Raw genomic sequence first — 10,472 nt, 5'->3', positions numbered from 1 at the left:
CAGCATGCCAGGCTCCCCTGTCTATCACCAACCCCCAGAGATTGCTCAAATTCATGTTCACTGAGTCAGTGATGACATCCAACCATCTCATCCTCTGTCATCCCCTTCTCCTCCCACCTTCAATCTTTCCCAGCATCAGGGTCTATTCCAATGAGTCAGTTCTTTGCATCAGGAGGCCAAAGTATTGGGGCTTCAGCTTCAGCATCAGTCCTTCCAATGAATGTTCAGGACTAATTTCCTTGAGGATTGACTGATTGGATGTCCTTTCAGTCCAAGGGATTCTCAAGAGTCTTCTCCAACATCATAGTTCAAAAGGATCAATTCTTCAGCACTCAGCTTTCTTTATAGTCCAACTCTCACATCCATACATGACTACTGGGGAGAAACAAATCTTTGACTAGATGGACCTTTGTTGGCAAAGTAATGTCTCTTCTTTTTAATATGCTGTTTAATTTGGTCATAGCTTTTCTTCCAAGGAGCAAGTGTCTTCTAATATCATGGCTGTAGTCACCATCTGCAGTGATTACAGAGTTCAGGAAAATAAAGACTGTCACTATTTCCATTGTTTCTCCATCTATTTGCCATGGAGTGATGGGACCAGATGCCACGCTCTTAGTTTTTTGAATGTTGAGTTTTAAACCAGCTTTTTCACTGTCTTTTCACTTTCATCAAGAGGCTCTTTAGTTCTTCACTTTCTGCCATAAGGGTGGTGTCATCTGCATATTTGAGGTTATTGATATTTCTCCCGACAATCCTTGATTCCAGCTTGTGCTTCATCTAGCCTGGCATTTCTCATGGTCTACTCTGCATGTAAGTTAAATAAACAGGGTGACAATATACAGACTTGATGTACTCCATTCCATGTTGTTGTTCCATGTTGTTCCATGTCTGGTTCTAACTATTGCTCCTTGACCTGAATACAGATTTCTCAGGAAGCAAGTAACATGGTCTGGTATTCCCATCACTTGAAGAATTTTCCACAGTTTGCTTTGATCTACATGACACAGTCAAAGGCTTTGGCATAATCAATAAAGCAGAAAGAGATGTTTTTCTGGAGCTCTCTTGCTTTTATGATGATCCAACAGATGTTGGAAATTTGATCTCTGGTTCCTCTGTTTTTTTGAAATCCAACTTGAACATCTGGAAGTTCTTGGTTCCTGTACTGTTGAAGCCTGACTTGGAGAATTTTGAGCATTATTTTGCTATCATATGAAATGAATGCAATTGTGCGGTAGTTTGAACATTCTTTGGCATAGCCCTTCTTTGGGATTGCAATGAAAACATACCTTTTCCAGTCCTGTGGCCACTGCTGAGTTTTCCAAATTTGCTGACATATCGAATGCAGCACTTTCACAGCATCATCTTTTAGGAATTGAAGTAGCTCAACTGGAATTCCATCACCTCCACTAGCTTTGTTCATAGTGATGTTTCCTGAAGCTCATTTGACTTCTCATTTAAGGATGTCTGGATCTAGGTGAATGATCACACAACCATAGTTATCTAGGTCACAATGATCTTTTTTGTATAGTTCTGTATATTCTTGCCACCTCTTCTTAATATCTCTGCTTCTATTTCGCCCATACTATTTCTGTCCTTTATTGTGCCCATCTTTGCCTGAAATGTTCCCTTGGTATCCCTCATTTTCTTGAAGAGATCTCTAGTCTTTCCCATTCTATTCTTCCCCCATATTTCTTTGCACTGATCTACTATGTGACTTATTGGCAGGATACATTTGACAAAGGGATAATGCACATCTCAAGGGGAATGAGTATGGTGGTGAGAGGTTTTATCATACTACTTAAAATAATGTGCACTTTAAAACTGTTGACTAAAAACGATAGTCGCAACCTGAAAGTAGAGACTTATTTTATTTGGTGAGAATGTTAGGAAGTTGAGCCCAGGAGACAGCATCTCAGTAGCAGGGGGAAGTCAGTCTATATACAAGTTTGCAATAAAAGGAGGAAGCAGTCTGAACATCAAAGATCAGATATCAAATTAAGGAATTTAGTTTTCTGTGTATATGAAAACACAAGCCTCTGGACTCACTGATTTCCTTCCTTTCATATGTATCTCAGCTGTTTGGGGCCAGTCTTGTTTCCTTGTTCACCTTGCTTCTTGCATTTCACCAGCTCCTCAGCAATTACCTTGAGCGGTGGCAGCATCCTCTGGATTGCAGTTTTGGTTGCCCTTGTTCACATTTGGAAGCCAGAAATCGCTGATGGCTGTGACTTTTTTTGATGATTAATATGGCAGGAGCTATTTTCATTTCACAAAACTTCAGAACTTTTATTTCTAGAATTTTTCATTTAATATTTTCTATTCATTTTACTATGTTAGCCACTCAGTCATATCTGACTCTTTGTGACCCCATGAACTGCAGCCTGCCAGGCTCCTCTGTCCATGGAATTCTCCAGTCAAGGATACTGGGGTGGATAGCTATTCTTTTCTCCAGGTGATCTTTCTGACTTAGAGATTGAACCAGGGTCTCCTGCACTGCAGGCAGATCCTTTACCACCTGAGCTGCCAAGGAAACCCAACAGCTTACCATGGGTAACTGGAAACATGGAAAACAAAACCACGGATAAAGGCAGGGGAACTACTATATAAGAAATACTAGGCAAAATAGTTATTTAAAACCCACAAAATATTGCTAGAGAAGTTAAAAGAAAATTAGTGTTTAGATGTATACGGCTTTTGACTGAGGCATAATATTTTACCATGATTATTCTCTCTCAGTTGATGTATGGACTAACATAAACACTAGAAGTAAATGCATAATATGTTTTTACATCCTTCAAGTACGCTGTCAACTGAAAAAAATACTCACAAGTTAAGAATTAAGTATAGTTGATGAGAATCATGAGAACCCCAAGTCCAGGAAATAGCATCTCAGGTAGCCCAGAGAGACTCCTAGGAGGTGAGGGGAAGATTCAGGCTATATAGAAGTTTGCAGCAAGGAGACAGGTATTCTGAATGCAAAAGAATACTGTTATTAAGGAAAACTGGATCTCACACACTAAGGGATTTAGCACTCTTCTGTGTATAGGAAGATGCAAGAGTCTAGGTTTACTGAAATAATTTCTTTTATATGCATCTCAGGTATCTGGGGTCACATCTTGCTTTTTGAATGGCTATTGTTCACATCCTTAATTTCTCCTTTACCTTAAGGAGTGGAGAATATGGTGGATGGCTGCCTCTTGCACGTTCTTGTATCCACCCAGCTCTAAGTTGCTCAGCTCTTACAGTGGACAAAGTGATTGATGGCAGCTAAATGGCTGGTATTGTTTAACCTGGGCTCATAAGTTTGCATTTGAAAGACTGGAATTCCTGAATGACTGTAATATGGCTTGTTTACTGGTATAGCAGAAAATATTTCATTTCACAACACAATGATTTCTCAGAAAGTACACACCTAAAGAGCTACTGACCATATTTTTTTTTAAATGATAAATTAAATTTTATCAAGCTGAAAAACTTTGTTCATCAAGATACACTTGTCAGAAAACAAACAGGTCAGCCACAGAGGTAGTTTGAATAGATACTTTGGTTCAAAATATTATACTTAAAAATATTTTACAATTAAATGATATAAATATGATCCTGGTGAATTTAAAGCTCTTACTTCATTGCAAAATAAATCAAGGATGAAGCAGACAGGTTAACCAGATCAGATCAGATCAGTCGCTCAGTCGTGTCCGACTCTTTGCGATCCCATGAAACGCAGCATGCCAGGCCTCCCTGTCCATCACCAACTCCCGGAGTTCACTCAGACTCACGTCCATCGAGTCAGTGATGCCGTCCAGCCATCTCATCCTCTGTCGTCCCCTTCTCCTCCTGCCCCCAATCCTTCCCAGCATCAGAGTCTTTTCCAATGAATCAACTCTTCACATGAGGTGGCCAAAATACTGGAGTTTCAGCTTTAGCATCATTCCTTCCAAAGAAATCCCAGGGCTGATTTCCTTCAGAATGGACTGGCTGGATCTCCTTGCAGTCCAAGGGACTCTCAAGAGTCTTCTCCAACACCACAGTTCAAAAGCATCAATTCTTCAGCGCTCAGCCTTCTTCACAGTCCAACTCTCACATTCATACATGACCACAGGAAAAGCCATAGCCTTGACTAGACGGACCTTGGTTGGCAAAATAATGTCTCTGCTTTTTAATATGCTATCTAGGTTGGTCATAGCTTTTCTTCAAGGAGTAAGTGTCTTTTAATTTCATGGCTGCAGTCACCATTTGCAATGATTTTGGAGCCCCCCAAAATAAAGTCTGACATTGTTTCCACTGTTTCCCCATTTATTTCCCATGAAGTGATGGGACCAGATGCCATGATCTTCGTTTTCTGAATGTTGAGCTTTAAGCCAACTTTTTCACTCTCCTCTTTCACTCTCATCAAGAGGCTTTTTAGTTCCTCTTCACTTTCTGCCATAAGGGTGGTGTCATCTGCATATCTGAGGTTATTGATATTTCTCCCTGCAATCTTGATTCCCGTTTGTGCTTCTTCCAGCCCAGCATTTCTCATGATGTACTCTGCATAGAAGTTAAATAAGCAGGGTGACAATATACAGCCTTGACATACTCCTTTTCCTATTTGGAACCAGTCTGTTGTTCCATGTCCAGTTCTAACTGTTGCTTCCTGACCTGCATATAGGTTTCTCAAGAGGCAGGTCAGGTGGTCTGGTATTCCCATCTCTTCCAGAATTTTCCACAGTTTATTGTGATCCACACAGCCAAAGGCTTTGGCATAGTCAATAAAGCAGGAATAGATGTTTATCTGGAACTCTCTTGCTTTTTAGATGATCCAGTGGATGTTGGCAATTTGATCTCCGGTTCCTCTGCCTTTTCTGAAACCAGCTTGAACATCTGGAAGTTCATGTATTGCTGAAGCCTGGCCAAGAGGAGCAACCCCATGTCCAAGGAGAGGTGGCTGCACTGGCGCAGGAGGGCAGAGAGGAGCTACTCCACATTCAAGGTCAGGAGTGGTGACTGTGAGGAGATACCCTTAGTCCAAGGTAAGGAGCAGCGGCCACGCTTTTCTAGACCAGCTGTGAATTGATACCCCACGTCCAAGGTAAGAGAAACCCAGGTAAGATGGAAGGTGTTGCGAGAGGCATCAGAGGGCAGACACACAAACCAGTGCCAAATAAATAAATAATAAATGTTAAAAAACTACAACGGGAAACTAAGTATTTCAGTGGCTAAAATTAAAAGGACTTACAATAATGTAAAACAACCAACATTCTCAGTTTATAAGTGAGCTTTGCCAATAGAATATAAGTTCACGTAAAAATCTTAGTAAAATTTAACGTTATCAAGTACTGATCAATATTATTATAACTAATGAACTAATAATTCCACTGTTGTCTAAACAGAAATGAAAGCTGAGTTTATTAATTGGTAATACAGAAATGTCTGCAGCAGTTTAATTTACAGTAGCCCAAAACTGGAAACAATTCAAGTATTCACAAGAGATGAATTAATAAATGTTATAATATTAATATTCCACAATAAATAAAACATAGTATTTAATAGGAATATAAAACTATAAATAAATGTTCATAGTACTGAGGAAACAAAATATGGCATAAATAACACTGATATTTTAAGTAAGGATTTCTGGAGTTATTGACTGGAAGATAGCAAAAGGAAGACTTCAAGAATACTAGAAATATTCTAAACCTTAATATTTATTATGGTTACACTGGCATAAACATATGTAAAATTCATCAAAATTTACTTGTGAATTTGTATTTAATAAAATTAATAAAAATCTATATCAACTGTAAATAAATGACTTAATGATGATATATTGGAGTTTCAGCTTTAGCATCAGTCCTTCAAAAGAACACCCAGGACTGATCTCTTTTAGTGAGATCAGGTTGGGAGTTCAGTCTCCAATTAACATTCTCTTATTATTCATACTTTTGATATATTGCCTCTATCTGGTACTACTTTATTTCTAGACATATATGAAAAATATACCAGTGCAACTTTTGGAATTTTTGTGAAAATTTTATTAAAGAATTAAGAGTAGGAAATCCCCAAAGTAATCAAAACAATAAAGAGGTGTACATTTTATAACTTTGAAAACTATTTTGAAATTATTTTTTAATTATTGATTTCATATTTAACTACATTTTGTTCAGATCTTTTATTCAGTCACTCTGTCGTGTCTGACTCTTTGCAATTCCATGGACTGCAGCATGCCTGCAGTCTTCTTTGTCCTTCACTATCTCTGGGAGCTTGCTTAAACTCATGTCCATTGAGTCAGTGATGCCATCCAACCATCTCATCCTCTGTCATCCCCTTTTCCTCCTGCCTTCAATCTTATCCAGTGTCAGGGTCTTTTCCACTGAGTCAGCTCTTTGCATCAGATGGCCAAAGTATTGGAGCTTCGGCTTCAACGTCAGGACTTCCAGTGAATATTCAGGACTGAGTCCCTTGAGGATTGGCCAGTTTGCTCTCCTTCCAATCTGAGAGACTCTCAAGAGTCTTCTCCAGCACCACAGTTCAAAAGCATGAATTCTTCTGCACTCAGCCTTCTTATGGTCCAACTCTCACATCCATACATGACTACTTTAAAAACCATAGCTTTGACTAGATGGACCTTTGTTGGCAAAGTAATGTCTCTGTTTTTTAATATGCTGTCTAGGTTGGTCATAGCTTTTCTTCCAAGGAACAAGGGTCTTTTAATTTCATGACTGCAGTCACCATCTGCAGTGATTTTGGAGCCTAAAAAATAAAGTCTCTCATTGTTTCCATTGTTTCCTCATCCATTTGCTGTGAAGTGATGGGACCAGATGCGATGATCCTAGTTTTCTGAATGTTGAATTTTAAGCCTCTTTTTCACCCTCTTCTTTTGCTTTCATCAAGAGGCTCTTTAGTTCTTCTTCGCTTTCTGCCATAAGAGTGGTGTCATCTGTGATTGCATAGGCCAATTTATGCAGTTTCTGATGGGCGTTTGACTTTGATGACCAAATGTTCTGTTGTATCTGCCTAGAATGTGTCTTTAACAAATAAATAGTACTCTTTCCCAACCCTTAAGGAGTGACCTGTATTTTGTATAAGAAATAGCCCTAGTGATCTGCACATTTGTAGAGATCAAGTGTCTGTGATAACTTTTAAAAAAGAAATATCTAATTCTTACTCACATTTGAAAACTCATTATCATCAGGTGGTTTATTAAGATTGAGTATATTTATGTATCTCAGGTAATATCCATGGACCCATGTCCATCATAAATCAATATACCCTTTAAATATTATGGACAAAATCAGTTTCAAAAATAAGATTTTATTTGTGGTTTGCGTTAAAACATATTATTCATTGCAGTTACAATTAGATCCTAGGGAAAGGTATGGATTACTTAAATGAAAAGTTGCATGAATTGAAAAGACTGCCTTCGAATACCAAATAATACAGTCTGCAGAGAAATAAAAAACAATATTGTGACAATTTAATATTTCGATTACACACTTTCTCCTGTGCCATGGGCTTTCATTTTAAATTATAGCTAAATAGCAGTGTTCTTATCTTTCTTTGATCTCTATATTTAATTATTAGAAATGCACAGAACAAAGACATATAAAACATAATATTAAGAATAAATTACTAGAAAGAAGTAAAATATCAGTCCCATTTTTAACATTTTCACTGTTTGTTATTGGCGATAATATTTAACTTTCTAACTTCCTGTTTATTTAGAAAATGGGAGTCAAAATACTTATATCACATGGTTGTCATAGGATGCAAAATAATTTCAGGCTTCTGAGGTAAGGGAATCTGCCTATCTGTGCATGAGATGCAGGAGAGGTGAATTCGATCCTCAGGAGAAGGTAGTGGCAACCCACTCCAGAACTCTTGCTGCTTAGCATGAGGTATAGCAAATAGTAAAAGCTCAAGAAACATTATATCTTGATATGGGCCAGTATTCTTGCTTATAAAATCCCATGGACAGAGGAGCCTGGCAGGCTGCGGTCTATGGGGTCACAAAGAGTCAGACTGTACTGAGGGACTGAGTGAGTGTGCATGTGCATGTGCGCATGCACACACACACACGGTAGACTGACAATTCTTAACAACTCCCTATTATACCTGAATTTAATTTTCTTTTCAAGCATTACTAAAGAAGAGATAGCTATAATATGATTAAAATGCTAATAAGCTCAATAATTTGACAATGGATAATGTTAAATACTGGGACTAAGTTTGCTGGCATTAGAAGTCCGCACATTTTCCCAGCCACCTTTTCAAGGCTTCTCTGACCTCACTGTTCCTCCAACTGTAGATGAGGGGGTTCAGCACAGGAGTAAAGATAGTATAGAATGCTGACACAACCTTATCATGGTTAGCTGACCTATAGGATTTGGGTCTCATGTAGATAAAAATGGCAGGTCCATAAAAGAGTGCCACCACAGCTAAATGGGAGGAACAGGTGGCAAAAGCCTTCCTGAGGGCTTCTTGAGAACGCAAATGGAGAACGGCAGAGAGAATGAGGCTATAGGAAGACAGAATGAAGGAAAAGGGAATTAGGAGCATTAACACACAGCAAACGTACATGGCATTTTCAAAGACTGATGTGTCAGCACAAGCCAAACGCACCAACATGGGGGCCTCACAGAAGAAATGATCGATCTCATGAGCACTGCAAAATGGGAAGCTCAGTGTAGTGGCTGCTTGCATGAGCCCATCAGCTGCCCCCAGGAACCAAGAGCCCAAAGTCATTTGAATACATAATCGCCAGTTCAGGAGTACAGGGTATCTCAGTGGGTGGCAAACAGCTACATAACGGTCATAGGACATGGTGGCTAGGAGGAAACTCTCTGCACCACCAAGCGTGAGTGAGACAAAAATCTGCAACCCACAGCCAGCAGGAGAGATGGATTTGTTCCATGTCAAGTAGTCAGCAGCCATTTTGGGCATGATGGAGGAAACCAACATCAGGTCCATGAGGGAGAATTGGCTCAGTAGGAAGTACATGGGCCTGTGGAGTCGGGGGTCCAGGAGAATCAAGAGAAGCATGAGGGCATTGGCCATCAAGGAAGCAATGGCCATTGTCAGCACCATCATAAATAGAAAGAGGTGGGATCTTGTGTGCTTAAAGATTCCTAGGAGAATAAAGTCTAAGGTTGTATTTCTCTTCTCCATGATTTCTGCTGGATATGACACTGAAAATGAAAAAAAAGAAAAGGTAAGGGCTTTTATTATCCAAAAATCACGGTTCAACTTCATAACTTCTGGGTATGTAGTGGATATGGGATCCAAGGACCTGATTCAAAGCCTTACTTCCTGTTTATAGTGAGTCTTCTTGACCTATCATCCACTTCTCTATAGTGGAATGTTAATAAATGTTAATATTTTAAGTAAGGTCAAGCTATATAATTCAGAGAATACTGTATTAACTAATTGAGATGATAGATTAAAATAGATCAAAAGCAGAAAACAATGTGAATGATTAAATAATTGTAAATAGTTACTTTGACTATACATTTTGTATTGTTATTTTATGCTCTTATTATATGTAATGAAACCAAATTAACTTATTGAGGAAATAAACACTCATTTAGAAATTTGTCATCTATATTTTTTTAATGACAGGTAATTTTTTCTAAATGTTGGAAATTGTAACATATTTGATCTAGTTTTTTAATATATAACGAGAAATTATAGTTCCTAGGACCATGAAATGGAACGGATTAATATAAGTGAAACAAAATTTCTGCATTGAAGGGAGATAATATCCTCAGTAATTGATGAAAATGTCCTTTTTTTTCTTTTTCTCACTGAATCACTATTTCTATTTACATGATTTTAAAGTGCAGATATTCTAGTTCATTACTATGTCCTCTGAAATCTTCAATGTTTTCCCACAACACTTATTCTCACAAACTTATTTCTCCAGCTTACTAAGGCTTGGTGACAAGGCCTAAACACCATTTCACTGCAAAGTATACTGTCACAGAGATTTCAAATCATCAGGTGAATATGACAGGGAAGCATGAAAGATCTTTCATGTTAATAAATGCTCAGAGGAAATACCAATAATTATAATGAGAAGTAACATTACTAAAAGGACAAAGAAACAATTTTAAAGCAACTTCATTACCATGAAGTGTAATTATTAACAAAATGTAAAGATACTTTGGAAGAAAAAACACTTTATTTTAAAAATACCTAAATTCGAATATGTTGCTTGTCTTTAAACATAGTTTTTAATATTCAACAAAAAAGAACCATTTTCGTGTGCTGTGTGTGCTTAGTCACTCAGTCAGTCTGACTCTTTGGGACCCCATGGACTGTAGCCTGCCAGCAGCTCTGTTCATGGGGAATCTCCAGGCAGAAATACTGGAGTGGGTTGCCGTGCCCTTCTCCAGGGGATCTTCCCAACCCAGGGATTGAACTCAGGTCTCCTGCATTTCAGGTGGATTCTTTACCATGTGAGCCACCAGGGAAAACAAAACTGAAATGACTGAGAT

General features: G+C 38.4%; 1 protein-coding gene across 1 annotated transcript; it reads right to left on the bottom strand.

Annotated features, from left to right (window-relative positions):
* Window positions 1-8,214: 8,214 nt before the first annotated feature.
* LOC133252117 (olfactory receptor 2T12-like) lies at window positions 8,215-9,360 on the bottom strand. The gene has a single exon (XM_061424835.1). The coding sequence runs from the start codon at window positions 9,226-9,228 to the stop codon at window positions 8,215-8,217; it is 1,014 nt and encodes a 337-aa protein (XP_061280819.1). The 5' UTR covers window positions 9,229-9,360.
* Window positions 9,361-10,472: the final 1,112 nt, after the last annotated feature.

This window comes from Bos javanicus, chromosome 7 (assembly GCF_032452875.1).
Source record: "Bos javanicus breed banteng chromosome 7, ARS-OSU_banteng_1.0, whole genome shotgun sequence".
NCBI classification, from domain to species: Eukaryota; Metazoa; Chordata; class Mammalia; order Artiodactyla; family Bovidae; genus Bos; species Bos javanicus.
This window is presented reverse-complemented; position numbering and strand designations above follow the sequence as displayed.